This window comes from Podarcis liolepis (assembly GCF_965112155.1).
Source record: "Podarcis liolepis genome assembly, chromosome: 6".
Lineage (NCBI taxonomy): Eukaryota > Metazoa > Chordata > Lepidosauria > Squamata > Lacertidae > Podarcis > Podarcis liolepis.
Window position 1 is genome coordinate 62,143,894 of NC_139559.1, and position 14,567 is coordinate 62,158,460.

The 14,567-nt window shown below is 45.2% G+C and overlaps 1 protein-coding gene and 1 long non-coding RNA gene across 7 annotated transcripts in view; one reads left to right on the forward strand and one right to left on the reverse strand.

Annotated features, from left to right (window-relative positions):
• The window catches only part of LOC310710040, a 131,080-nt gene that overhangs the window by 76,459 nt on the left and 40,054 nt on the right, over nucleotides 1-14,567 (reverse strand). The gene's annotated exons all lie outside the window — the stretch shown is intronic.
• Nucleotides 1-14,567, forward strand: part of DNAJC6 (DnaJ heat shock protein family (Hsp40) member C6) — a 54,373-nt gene that overhangs the window by 1,607 nt on the left and 38,199 nt on the right. For 2 of the 6 annotated variants that reach the window (XM_083510270.1, XM_083510271.1), the window contains exon 2: nucleotides 13,550-13,727. In XM_083510270.1, the coding sequence (XP_083366396.1) occupies nucleotides 13,715-13,727 (13 nt within the window). In that variant the 5' untranslated portion in view covers nucleotides 13,550-13,714. Of the gene's footprint in view, nucleotides 1-13,198; nucleotides 13,728-14,567 lie in introns of those variants that run through there. The other 4 variants (XM_083510267.1, XM_083510266.1, XM_083510269.1 and 1 more) reach the window with 4 other exon arrangements.

Here is a 14,567-nt window from a genome sequence, read left to right on the forward strand (position 1 = left end):
GCAGATTAATCCTCAGAGTAGGAAAGAAAGCCTAGGCCTCAAGTCTATATACACTGTTTCCCACTCAGAGTGGAGTTAGAGTTGTTGCAGAGTCAGGCATGTTAAAAACAACATCATGGATCTTCCCATGCAGCACAAAATCTATAGACTAGGATATTATATATTACAGAGGGAACCGTATGACGGAGATCTGTAGAGACTATTTTGAATGAATAGTAAGCCAGTCATATGTACACACATTAAACCATCTTATCAACTGAATTATATAGAAGCTGCAGTATATATTCACTTCTTCACCTTCTACTTTCAAGGTGTAAATACCTTTGTACAAGAATTGCATATTGCATAATATTACATTAGCATATTGAATTAAAAGGTGAAGAATAGTTGGTACCTTTAGCTGAATCAAACAGTAAAGCTTTTCTGGGACTGTACTATTAAACCACAGAGCCTAGGACTTGCCGAGCAGAAGGTCGGCGGTTCAAATCCCTGCGGCGGGGTGAGCTCCCGTTGCTCGGTCCCTGCTCCTGCCAACCTAGCAGTTTGAAAGCACGTCAAAGTGCAAGTAGATAAATAGGTACCACTCCGGCGGGAAGGTAAACGGCGTTTCTGTGCGCTGCTCTGGTTCGCCAGAAGAGGCTTAGTCATGCTGGCCACTTGACCCGGAAGCTGTACGCCGGCTCCCTTAGCCAATAAAGCAAGATGAGCGCCGCAACCCCAGAGTCGGTCACGACTGGACCTAATGGTCAGGGGTCACCTTTACCTTTACTACTTCACACTGCCAAAGCTGCCCAGCACATACAGAAAAATGGTGTACCAGGGTGAACACTCCTAGGTTTTGAGACTTAATTCTCCCTTACATGCTAGCTTTGTACATGAAGGGAAATACATGAAGGGAAATATATAATGTGCTCCCGCTCCTATTGTTGTACAGCCCAGGAAATCTTTTCAACTTGATTCTGCTGAATGTATAAACATGTGCCCTGAGAGATTATTTAGGGATACAAAGAAAACATCCCTGACTCTAGATCAAAGTGATTAGGGCCAGTCTCCTCATTGGTACATGACTAGGGATAGACAAATTTGTCATTTTTTATATCTTTAAGTTTTCCAAACTTCGGTTCTCAATAGTTTGTAAGTGGTTTTTTTAAAGTCCCCCTAATATGCACTTTGTACTGTTTTCCATTTTGCCCAATACAGATTGATGCAAAGCTATTTCTCCCAATAAAAAAAGTTCATTTTTAAAAACTAATATATGCATTTTATGCACACTTGTCCTCAGTATATGGAGAGAAAAAAATTACACATCACTTGGCAAACAAGTACATTACAAAACTCTGAGAAGTGCAGATTTTTGAACCATGACTATTTTGTTTCACAAATTCACTAGATTTGCCTTTAAATGTGATCTGAATCAAGTTTCTCCCCCATCTCAGAATATGACTCATTTGGCTTGTTAGTGTCAAAGGGGCACTTTCCCTGGATTCTATGACTCACATTCTCAAGCCATCTGGCTGCATTACGTAAATTCATCCCTTGTTTTAAAGATACCTCTGACTTGGTGCTCTTTTTAATTATTATTGCTGCACTTTGGCCACACAGTGCAAGATGCATGATGTGCTTTGTTAACCAGTAATTGGACTGGCTACATAGAAGATCCTAGCTCAGGCTGCAGAGTATACTTACTCAGGACTCTGAGCTCGACTGAACATAGCAGGACTTACTTCTGAGTAAACATTGTCAGTGCCTGAAGCTACATTGCATTTTCTGCAAGTTGAGCATAGTTCTGTAATTCTTTAGCGAAGCCAAATAATAGAAACTGTAAAAAAAAAGTTTTAGTATTTTGTATTTTGATGGGGCAGCTTCTGTTAATTGTTGACTGTTATTTTATATTGTGTTTTACACAGTGTTTTAATACAGATCATTTTAATTTTTTATAGTTTTAAAATCATTGCTCATAGCTGTCAACTTTTCCCTTTTTTTAAGGGAAATTCCCTTATTCCAAATAGGATTCCTTGCAAGAAAAGGGAAAAGTTGACAGCTATGTCATTGCTCCTAGTTGCCTCACACAGCAACAATTCCCAGAGTGGCTTAACAATCTTTGAGGGGAATAAGGATCTCTTAAGAACACCCAGCGTCCTTAGCTAACTAGATTTCCCAGGATCCTTTGGAGGAAGACACAACCGCTTAAAGTGGTATGACACTCCTTTAAATGTATAGTGCAGATGCGGCCACAGTTGCACTTATCCTAGTACTACACATGGACATTTTAAAGTGCGTCCTACCTCATCCTTGTGTGGATTTTTAAAGGTTAACTGGAGAAATCCTTTAAAAGGGTATTTAAAACATTCACAGAACACATACACATGCAGAGTACTTATGAGGTGAACCAAGGCCTACCCTCTCCTTTGGGTTGTTTTTTCTTATTTTAACACTTATTTCATCCCATTGCACCTCTTCCGTGTACTTTAAACACTACAAAAATGGTACAGAAAGTTACTGCATGCCGCTTTCCATGTAATGGTATGTACAAAGGGCATTTTATGAACAAATAGATGACCGATCCCATGTACTGATGGCTATTTCAGAATGGCACAGGATACCACGTACCCAGTTATTATGCTCCACAGGTGGCATAAGGCACAATACTATGTACTATGTATATACCAGTACTATGAATATGCCATTTTCCATACGTACATTGCCCATTTGTACATACAGTTACAGACTTCCTGAAGAATTTTCGAAGTGTTTTTAGTTAAGGCACGATGCCTTAAAGCTGCTCCAAGAAGCTTTGCACTGTTACAGCAAGCAAGCAAGCAAGCAAGCAAGCAATAGATAGATAGATAGATAGATAGATAGATAGATAGATAGCAAGCCCTCAGTTGACCTCCTAAGTACAATGGTTGAACCAACCCTCAGAAAGAGTCGTAGATCTAAAGAACTAAACTGCAGGTCCCAAATCTAATCTAATCTCTGTCTACCCTAACTGGAAACAGTTCTCCATGTTCTCAGATACAGACCTTTCCTCAACACCTGCTACTTGACCCTTTAAAAACAAAACAACACAATAACCCTATGAGGAAGGTTAAGCTGAGTGACTGGCCCTAGGTCGCCCAGTGAGCTTCATGGCTGATTGGGGATTTGAACTCTAGTCTCCAAGGTTCTAGGTTAGCACTCCAACCACTATACCACACTGGTTTTTATTATGAGCTCCGCCCATGTGGCCCAGATCTTCCCAACATTATTTGAATAATGTGGGAGAAGCACAAGCTGCAGTGAACCCCGTACCACCCAAGGACAGACCTTAGGACATGGTAGGCCATGCTATAAAGAATACTAATAATCATTTCAAATATTTTTCATAATGACAAACTAATGGTAGTGTGGGTCCACCACAATCATTTGTGTGCACCCAATTCTAAAATGCATGTTTCAGGACTATGGAATCTTGCCCACCCTCCCATCGCCACCACTACTGCAAGGCTTACTTCTAACAAGTCATTCCTCCAATATCACATTTTCATCAGCCAGGCTCCAGTTTGAAAGTGAATCCAGCTAGGAGATAAACAATTTGTGTGGTAAAAGGCAGGGTGCTGTGGAAGGAGTGTTCTGAACTCCTTTCTTTACTGAGCCAAAATAGGCAAACTGGTGTGCTTGGTCTCGGAGGACAGCATTGATATACAGTGGTACCTTGGGTTACATACGCTTCAGGTTACAGACTCCGCTAACCCAGAAATAGTACCTCGGGTAAAGAACTTTGCTTTGGGATGAGAACAGAAATCGTGCTCCAGCAGCGCGGCGGCAGTGGGAGGCCCCAATAGCTAAAGTGGTGCTTCAGGTTAAGAATAGTTTCAGGTTAAGAATGGACCTCAGGAACGAATTAAGTACTTAACCCGAGGTACCACTGTAATGAGATGTAATAATAATAATAATAATAATAATAATAATAATAATAATAATAATTTATTATTTATACCCCGCCCATCTGGCTGGGTTTCCCCAGCCACTCTGGGCGGCTTCCAAAAGAATATTAAAATACTGTGATACATCAAACATTAAAAGCTTCCCTAAACAGGGCTGCCTTCAGATGTCTTCTAAAAGTCTGGTAGTTGTTGTTCTCTTTGACATCTGGTGGGAGGGCGTTCCACAGGGAGGGCGCCACTACCAAGAAGGCCCTCTGCCTGGTTCCCTGTAACTTGGCTTCTCGCAGTGAGGGAACCGCCAGAAGGCCCTCGGTGCTGGACCTCAGTGTCCGGGTAGAACGATGGAGGTGGAGACGCTCCTTCAGGTATACTGGACCGAGGCCATTTAGGGCTTTAAAGGTCAGCACCAACACTTTGAAATGTGCTTGGAAATGTACTGGGAGCCAATGTAGGTCTTTCAAGACCGGTGTTATATGGTCTCGGCGGCCGCTCCCAGTCACCAGTCTGGCTGCTGCATTCTGGATTAGTTGTAGTTTCCGGGTCACCTTCAAAGGTAGCTCCACGTAGAGCGCATTGCAGTAGTCCAAGCAGGAGATAACCAGAGCATGCACCACTCTGGCGAGGCAGTCCGCGGGCAGATAGGGTCTCAGCCTACGTACCAGATGGAGCTGGTACACAGCTGCCCTGGACACGGATTTAACCTGTGCCTCCATGGACAGCTGTGAGTCCAAAATGACTCCCAGGCTGCGCACCTGGTCCTTCAGGGGCACAGTTACCCCATTCAGGACCAGGGAATCCTCCACACCTGCCCGCCTCCTGTCCCCCAGAAACAGTACTTCTGTCTTGTCAGGATTCAATCTCAATCTGTTTGCCGCCATCCATCCTCCAACCGCCTCCAGACACTCACACAGGACCATTACCGCCTTCACTGGTTCTGATTTGAAAGAGAGGTAGAGCTGGGTATCATCCGCATACTGATGAACACCCAGCCCAAACCCCCTGATGATCTCTCCCAGCGGCTGCATGTAGATGTTGAAAAGCATGGGGGAGAGGACAGAACCCTGAGGCACCCCACAAGTGAGAGCCCAGGGGTCTGAACACTCATCCCCCACCACCACTTTCTGAACAAGGCCCAGGAGGAAGGAGCGGAACCACTGTATGACAGTACCCCCAGCTCCCAGCCCCTCAAGACGGTCCAGAAGGATGTTATGGTCGATGGTATCAAACCAGAGAGATCCAGCAGAACTAGGAAACAGCTCTCACCTTTGTCCCTAGCCCGCCGGAAATCATCAACCAGTGCAACCAAGGCAGTTTCAGTCCCGTGATGAGGCCTGAATCCCGACTGGAAGGGATCCAAATGGTCCGCTTCTTCCAGGTGTGCCGGGAGTTGTTCAGCAACCACTTGCTCAATCACCTTGCCCAAGAATGGAAGATTTGAGACTGGGCGATAGTTGGCCATCGTGGCCGCATCTAAAGATGGTTTTTTAAGAAGCGGTTTAATAACCGCCTCTTTCAGTGGGTCTGGGAAGGCTCCCTCACGGAGGGAAGCATTCACCACCCCACGAAGCCCATCAGCTAGCTTTTATAAGCTAGGATGGGCAAGGATCAAGGAGACAGGTGGTTGGTTTCACTCGTCCAAGCAGCCTATCCACATCCTCGGAGGTAACAGATTGGAATTGATCCCACGCAATTTGACTAGACAGGACTCTAGCACTCTCCTGCCCCGGCCCTGCTCCCACGGTGGCGTCTACCTCTTCCCGAATCTGAGCAACTTTATCTGCAAAAAACTTTGCAAAATCATTGCAGGAGATCATGTGGCCCGTACTGGGCCCCGATGTAGCAGGTGGTTCCGCTAAATTGCGGACCACCTGAAAAAGTCTCCTGCTGCTGTTTTCTGCAGATGCAATAGAGGCGGTGAAGAAAGCCTTCTTTGCCGTTGCTACTGCCACTTGGTAGGCTCGACATTGAGCTCTAACCTGTGTCCGGTCAGCTTCAGAATGGGTCATCCGCCACCTGTGCTCTAGCCGTCTCAACGATCGTTTCATTGCCCTCAGATCCGTGGAAAACCATGGGGCTGTCCGGGCTCCATGCAATCAGAGAGGGCGCTTCGGAGCCAAACAGTCAATAGCCCTGGTTAACTCCACATTCCAGCGGGCCACCAGGGAATCAGCTGAAAGGCCATCAACATGGGATAAAGCATCCCCTACCGCTCTCTGGAAACCATTTGGATCCATTAAGTGGCGGGGGCGGACCATCCAAATCAGTCCCACCTCCCTGCAGAGGGGAAGGGTCGTGGAGAAGTCAAGTTGCACCAGGAAGTGGTCTGACCATGGCACTTCTTTTGTTTCGCTTTTACTTAGTGTCAGAACACCAACATCCATGGAGGTAAACACCAGGTCCAAGGCATGTCCGCAGCTATGGGTTGGGCCAAACTTATTCAGGGACAGCCCCATGGAGGCCATGCTTTCCACGAAGTCCCGAGCGGCCCCTTGTAAGGTCGTGTCGGCATGGATATTAAAATCCCCTAGGACAACCAAACTAGGTGTCTCCAGGAGAACATCCGCCATGACCTGAAGCAGCTCGGGCAGGGAATCCTTGGTGCAGCGGGGAGGTCGGTACACCAAAAGGAATCCTGTACTGCCCCTATTGCCCAACTTACAGAACATGCACTCAGAGAACTGGGTCTTCCCAATAGGACGCCTGGTGCAAACTAATGACTTCCTAAAAATCACTGCAACCCCCCTCCCCGCCCACAAGGCCTGGGTTGCTGTGCGTAAGAGAAACCTGGTGGACAAGCAGCGGCAAGAACAGGCCCATCTGCTTCATCCAACCAAGTATCTGTTACACATGCCAGGTCAAATCCTCCATCCATGATCAAGTCATGGATGGCAGTAGTCTTATGAATCATTGACCTGGCATTGCACAGCAGCACCTTCAGGTTATGTGGGTATCCCTTGCTGATTCTAGTATCCGTCCGGTCAGGACCAGACCTGGAGGCAGGGATAGTCCTCAGACAACGACTAAACCTGCCTCCTCTGTAATGACATGGTCTGGTCTTAGCGTAACTCCTCCTCCTACCCGTGATTACTGAGATTGGTTGTCCCAGCGCATCCCCCTCTGTGGAACATACCCCAGCCATTTTGTTGGCTGGGACCCACTCCCCGGCAGTCCTGACCCTTCCCCTTAAGAACAAAATAAGACCTTAAAACAATAAAAACAAAAACAAAAAAAACCCAGAAGACAAAAAACAATACAAATGAAAAACTATAAAAATTACAAATCCATTAAAATCAAACAAATTCCCAACTAAACATCCATCCCACCCCCATCCCCATCCCCACATATACAAAAAAATAAAAGGAAAAGGAAAAGGAAAATTTTAAAAGATTTTAAAAAGAACTCTGCGCCCCTCCGAATCCCCCTGGGCCGCAGCAGCAGTGACAGCAACCGTCCCCGTGAGGCCTGTCAGGCCCTGCCCTGGGCCAGGTGGTGAGTGCCAGGAAGGAGCAGGGCCCTCAGACACTCACACACGACCAATTGAGAGCAGTGGCCATAAAGCTATTATGTTAAATATACATGCAAACCGCTAAGAAAACTCAATATGGTCACATCTGACTTCAAAAGAGGAAACCACCCCAAAATGAAGAGATTGGTAAAAAGGAAGTTAACAAGCAAAGCCAAGGGGGTCAAATCTCTCTGAAATGCTTGGGAGTTGTTTAAAAACACAAAATTAGAACTGGCATGCATACTGCAGATCAGAAAAGGTACCACCAAGGCCAAGAATGTGCCAGTATACAAGCAAAGTAAAGGAAGCTATTAGAGACAATAAGGTTTCCTAAAAATGGAAGTTTTGAACATGCGCGAACAGAAAGGAACAGAAATTTGGCAAAAGAAATGCAAGCAGACAATGAGGGATGATAAAATTACATAAAACTTTAGGAGGACATTGCTAAAAACATAAAGACAATCACTGTCAACAAAATCTTTAAATATATTAGTAGTAGGAGAAGGAGTAGTATAGGGAGGGAGTGATAAGGGAGTTAAAGGCGTGCTGAAGGAAGATAAGGATTGCTGGATGAATTATTTCCATCTGTCTTCACAGCAGAATATATCAGATCCTCCAAGTGTCCCTATTTTAGCGGGACATCACGGATTACAGAAGCCCGTTCCGAATTCTGATTGGATCCGTGAATGTCCCGCTTTCCCTGCCAGAGCTGGTGGCGGCTATCGGCGCAAAAATAATTTTTTTTTTTTTTTGCAAACAGAGCCAGGAAGTGTGCGCGCGAGTATCACTCTTTACTTTTTCCTATCTCTATGGACACGCCTGTTTTCCGTACAAAGACTTGCTCTGCCAGCAGAGCCAGGAAGTGTGCACACGAGGATCACTCTTTACCTTTTCTCTATGGTGCTAGCCTGGACTCATCATCCACCGGTGGATCCAAGGCTGCTACCTAGACCTGTCCGAGCTGTTGGGCATGTGGCATGTCGGTGCCCAGTAAGCTGCCCATGAGCAGGCGGGAAAGGCTCCTTGAGGGGGTCCCTCTCTCTGTTTCCCCTTCCCCTTCCCCCCTTCAGGGTCTCCCGTATACTCTGTGTGCCTCAATGCCAGGATCCCCACCCCACCCTAGTGCATTAGCCATTGATTGCAGATAAGCTGACTCTATTCTGCAATACTAGAAAGATCTAAGAAAAGAAAGAGCGAGCGTGCTAGTAAAAATGATCTCAAGCTCTCTTAGTCCTAATTAAAAGTTATTTGTCCAATGGGCATTTGGATAGCTAGTTAAAACACACATCTCTCATGTATGGTCAGGGAAAGCCCCCCTCCCCATTTTTGTGTGTTAGCAGACTGGAGAAAGAAAGTGCTGGGGGTTGGGGGGGGGGGGAGAGTGAAAAAAATGGCTGGAGCAATTGGGACCCCATTCCCCCCCCCCCCAAAGCTTTGCTCCCTTCCTTTGATCACTGTACTGCTTCAATCTTCATATTGTGTTTCTTTTTGCCACTATGTGACCCCTGAGCCTAGGAGATAAGTAAAAATACAAGCTTTAGAATACATCTGAAGGCAGGCCTGTATAGAGGTTTTTTTAAAAAATTGTTAATGTTTTTTGTTATGCTTTTTTATAGGTTGGAAGCTGCCCAGAGTAGCTGGGGCAACCCAGTCAGTTGGGCAGGGTATAAATATTATTATTATTATTATCAAATAGGATGTCCCTATTTTTTATCGGAGAAATGTTGGTGGGTATGGAAAAGTGAGAGGGGAAATGCAGTGGAAAGCACAAAATAACAGCCAAGTGCTTGCAATGTCATGTAGCTTCTTCGGAAACATATGAGCATGACTGCTCACTAAACAACCCATTTAGAAGCTTTCACTCTTCCTTCTGACTCCCTCTTGAGGCTTATATATTATCAGTAGATGTCTGGAGGCTTGTAGCCTGTATTGTCAGCACCAGCCTTATCCACCTATAGCGCATCCTGGCTAATTACTGGTTGCACTCCTCATGAGCAAGTGGCCAGTCTAACAGCTGCTTCTTCACATCCAGGTCCTCAAAATGTTCTAAAAAGGGTGGTTTGCCTACTGATGGAGTGGGGAAAATGTTTAGCTTTGTTAATGTTCCCACCCATCTTTTTAAACTATGTTGGTGCTGTCTTTTCATATCTATTTCTTCTCATCAAAAGCCACAGTGCATAGGGGTAAGCAGCCATATTGACCCTGACTCACTTTAAAAGTTGCTTAAAAACATTTGAGCACTGGAAACCCTCTGTAAAGCAACACTTTGTGGCAACTGCTCTTGGAAAGTTTAATGCCTTTCATTCATTTCTATGAAAGGTCTGCCACTTGCACAATCTTCTCAAACACCTTGACAATTCTACAGTGAAACAGACATTGTTCCATTGAATAATTGTGGAAGAATTCATTGATTGCCCCCCACCCTCTTTCCACCTGCCCTCCCACTTCATACATTCTTTATGAAATCACATTCATTCTCTTGGATGAGGAAAGGAGCAAGAGAATGACATACAGACTGAAATTGCTTGATAACTGCTGCTGAAATGAAAGCCTTGGGAGAATAATCAATAAAAAGGGAAAGGCTGCTTTATTTGGTGAGTCAATGAAGAAAAACACAAGGCAAGCAAAACCAGACAGGATGCCAGTAATGTTAGAGGAAGACATTTTTGAGGGACTGAATAAATAGCCTGCTGGACAGCAAAAGGAGGTGGCTTGGAACTTCCATCAGCTGTATGTTTCAGAAGGTATGCTTCTCAACTGCCATTGATGGGAAGCCCCACTGGGCTTGATTGCATTAAGAAGTTACCCATTGGGATGGGGTGGTTTCAATACAAAGCGCTTATGAGTGGACTTCAGAAGGGATAGCTCTGCTCACTAATCAGCTGATTGGTGCACAGAGCCAGCCCCTTTGAACTTGTTACCTGACATCATAATAATGCCAGGTGATTGACAGATAGGTGGTGCCACAAGGGTAGGAAGGTTCTAGCTCACCAGCCAGATCCAGTTATCCAGCAGCAGTTATCAAGCAATCTAGGTGGCAACAAACAAATTTCATTTTACATAACAGTATTTTGGGGGTGCCAGCTACCTCCTTCTGGAGATCCAATGTGGCAGCAGTGAGCTTTGGCTGTCAGTTGGAATATTTTAAGTTCACCTATGTTCAACCTGTGTATTTGTAAATAAATGCAAATATTACAAAATCCAATAAACCTCCAGTAATCCTTCATTTGAAAGGAAAACACAAACCTCTGGAGCTTGTCACAGCTCAGACAAGCAGAGAGAGCATAACAATATACACAGATTTAATTTATAGAAGTCTAAATGCAATCACTAACAGGCCACTGAGTGGAAGTCCTAGTAATGAATATAAGCACTAGTAATGAATACACATCTTGATGTACTTCAGTGAGCTGCAGGCATAAAAGAAAGCATTACATTTATCCAAATTATCTCAGTAGTTCTTAGTTGCATTCTCTTGCAAACATTTAGCATTTTGCACATAGATGAAAGTGCAGCAGCATCTTGTGCTAAAGAATGTGCATGGATTGAAGCTGGGACAATAGCAGAAAGCTTTTTCCATGTTCACAGACCACTGTATAGATCTCCGAAATGTGTAGATATTGGTAAGAATACCATCCATTTCAAAACCTTTTTTTGTGTTTGCTATAGACTATTCTAACAATATGTATGAATATTATACTGGTTCAACAACTTATATAGCATTTAGAAACACAATTTTATAAACAAACTTATGCGGAGGAGCATCTTTTTGTATGATACGATCGGTCTGTAAATGTTAATCCATTCTAATAAGCTAATCATCTTCATTGTACTTGTGTGCTATAGCCTGGCTGACAGGATTTGTTCAGGAGCCCAGAAAGGATTAATTGGGATTCTAATGAATTTGCACTGAAATCACTCAATTTCACTGCCACTCTACCCTTGTTCTATAGTCCTTCTGTATCACTGTACCCAATGAGAGGAGAACCTAGCCTCTATCTGGGTTAATGAAGCTAGGACAATATAAGCATGAGAACGCAAAAAAACTTCTGACACTCTATTTCATAAAATATATATTGCCTATGGTTGTTTTTTATGTTGGCTGAAGAATGATTTGTGTTGCTTTCTCACATTATGGAATAATTATGGTCAGCCTCAGGCTCTGGGATTTTTGTGGGTCAAAGGAAGAGTAAAAGCTTCTCAATGACAGGGTACAGCTCCCAGGCAATTTGGAGTCCAACAGCTCTTTCTTTTCTTCAAATAATTGCTCTTCTTTTGATTTGCTATAATAACAGATGAATCATTAAGGTCATCCTAAACCTAGTGACTTTGGGCATGGTGACCAGTTGCTCTTTGATGTTTTTGTGTGTCACAGTTCTGCTAGCTGATCATCATTAACCTGCCTCCATGTTGACCCAGGCTGTGTTAATGTTCTAGGGAATGGTGTAACCCTCTAGCCACCACTCTCAAAACATTTCACCCCATAGTGACTTTGTTGTATCATTTACTATCGCAACCTTTTTCCTGAATCTACTCCTACCTATCTAGCAAGTAAGACCTTCCAGTTTCCCAGGCTGCAACGTGATGGTAGAGAAGTTCATTTGTAACTGCACTTCTCATGCTGACCCCACCATCAGGTTTTGTTTTTTTTTTAAATTGTTTTAGATTTATATATGGTACATATATTCACCCCACCAATAGTTTTTGCAAAAGTCACAGAGGTTAGCAGCTGTAAGTCAATTGCATTGAGCCCTATAGCTGCTTAAATTGAGTTGATGTCATTTGTAGTTCTGTGTTACTCCCAAACTGAATAGTAAGGCCTTCACAGTCTTGGAAAATAAAGCACCCTAGAGGTATGGTTAGGACTGCAGCCTTTGTAAACAGAGCTGTAGTAAGGCTATAGAAAAAATGGCTCAAGCCATAGGTGGCAGGTTTAACAGACAGAGCCTGTTTCTACAGCACTATCTTTTCCTTTCAGAAAAGGTTTCTTAATGGACCACATTAGGGCATGCAAAGGAACTCAACTTATTTCAGCAAGTTTGGGCCACTTCCTTCCAGTGATATGGTTGTTTTTGCTTTTCTCTTTCTGCAGATGGGCCACCTATTGCCACCTTTTAGGCTGCAAATCTGTGCAGTCTAAAAACCCTGTTTAACTCAGTAATACTTACTTTTTAACTAGCATAGCATCCAGTGTTTTAACACCCACATGTACCTGGATGCTATTGTTGGACAGATCCCCATCTACTTCGCTTTTCTTTTAACATTCCAGTTATCCTGATTACAAACTCAGGGTAGCTCTATGCTTCCCTTCCCCTTCCTTTGGTTGTAATCTCTCTCGCTCCTTCCTAAAACAAGGGAAAGAGGCGGCAAAATTTTTTTAAAAAAATAATCTGGGAGAACTGGGAAGTGAGAAAGTGCTGGAGTCAAGAGTGGAGGATGCATCACATACAGGGCGTGGGAGGCAGCTGGGAAAACTTCCGCTTTGATGGAATTCTGCCGGCTGACTTAAAACCGAGGAACACTCCTGGGTTGTGGAACGCGGAGCTCTGCAGCTTTCACCGTCGGGATTCAGTAGGGCTGCTCCTGCTGTCGAGCCCCCGCGTCCCCTTCCTGCATGACCATTGAGATTGACAGTTGCATGGCTGGCGATGCTCTGTGCGCGGAGAGGAGAAGCCCAATGGCAACGGAGGCACGGCTAAGGCGGCTCCCGGATTGCTTCCGGGCACCAGATCTCTGGAAAGCGATGTGCTCCCTAATAGCCAGGCCCCGGCTCTCGTCCGTGGAAGGCGAGGCGTGCCTTGCCCAGGCTGCTCCAATCGCTTCCAGGCAGAGAGGCGGGGACGGCTGGAGGGAGGCGGGTAGGCTGCCACCGCGCGCGCATACACCCACCAGCTCGCTCGCCAGGAAGGCCCTGCTGGGGCTGCAGCCCCCTTTCTGGGCGTGTGGCTGCCTCCGCCTCTCGGGGAAGGTTATGCACTTGTGATTCCCTTTCTTCCTCCTCCTCCTCCTGCCGCTTCCTCCTTTATGCCAGTGGAGACCCTCTGTGCCTGACTAGCTCATGAGCCTCCTCGGGAGCTACCGGAAAAAGACCAACAATGATGGCTATGAATCTTTGCAGCTCGTGGACAGCAACGGTGACTTCTGCGGCAGCCGGGAGCGAACCGGCGGCGGCGGAGGCGGCGGCAGCATCAGCAAACAAGGGGTGATCCCCGCGGTGGTGGCGGCAGCAGCAGCAGCCCGGAGCCCAGCGCGACAGCAGCACCAGCCGCTCGACTGCAGCACCATGGACAGCTCAGGTAGCAGCTTTAACTTCTTGGCCGGGGAGGGGAAGGAGGCTGTGGGTGATGGGAGGCTCTGGTTACAGCCCCACCTTGCTTCCCAGCAAGATCTGAGAGGCCCAGGCGTGCTCTGGTGCTGGGAGGATGGCAAGGCTGGCCGGGGTCCAGGCCATCCTCCGGTTTCTGAGGCAAGGAAACCTAAGAGGGCCCGGTGTTGCAAATTTAAAGAGCTTTGAAGACCAGCTAATGAGGAAACGTATCCCAGCTGTCACTCTCTTCTCTTAATTGATGGGGAAAGGAGTGAGGAGAGATGCAAAGGAACTGCTGAGGTCAGTGTATTGTTCTCAGGATGTGTGCTAAGTGGGCAGGAGAGTGATGGAGGGAAGATGGCTTAGGTTTTGTTGGCTGGTGGTGTGCCTTATTAACATAAGTGAAGAAATCATAGTAAACTCAGGGTGATCACTGGAAAGAAGGAAAATTATTTTTCAGAAAGTATTGGGTCCATGTCCAGTTTATCTTATGGTGAACATGCTTAAGAGCAGTTTTAAAAGGACCACATTATAACAGTGGAAAAAGTGCTTTGGGTCATTGTTTAATGGGGGTAAAATACAACTGAATATCAGATGTGGAATAAATGTTGATGTTGTATTGGACATGAAGGCTACTAAACAATGGCTCATTTATTTCTGCAAACAACTATCCTGAGTGGCTTGGCCAAAAGAGTTCTTTTGTTATCTGTAAACGCTAACAAGCATGCTGGTATTGTCTCTAGATCTATTGATAGGGAACAACACAAGAATAAATTAGGAAACACTGCTTTATTGGCAGGTAAATAAAGTTGTGCCCCCTCACAATAGC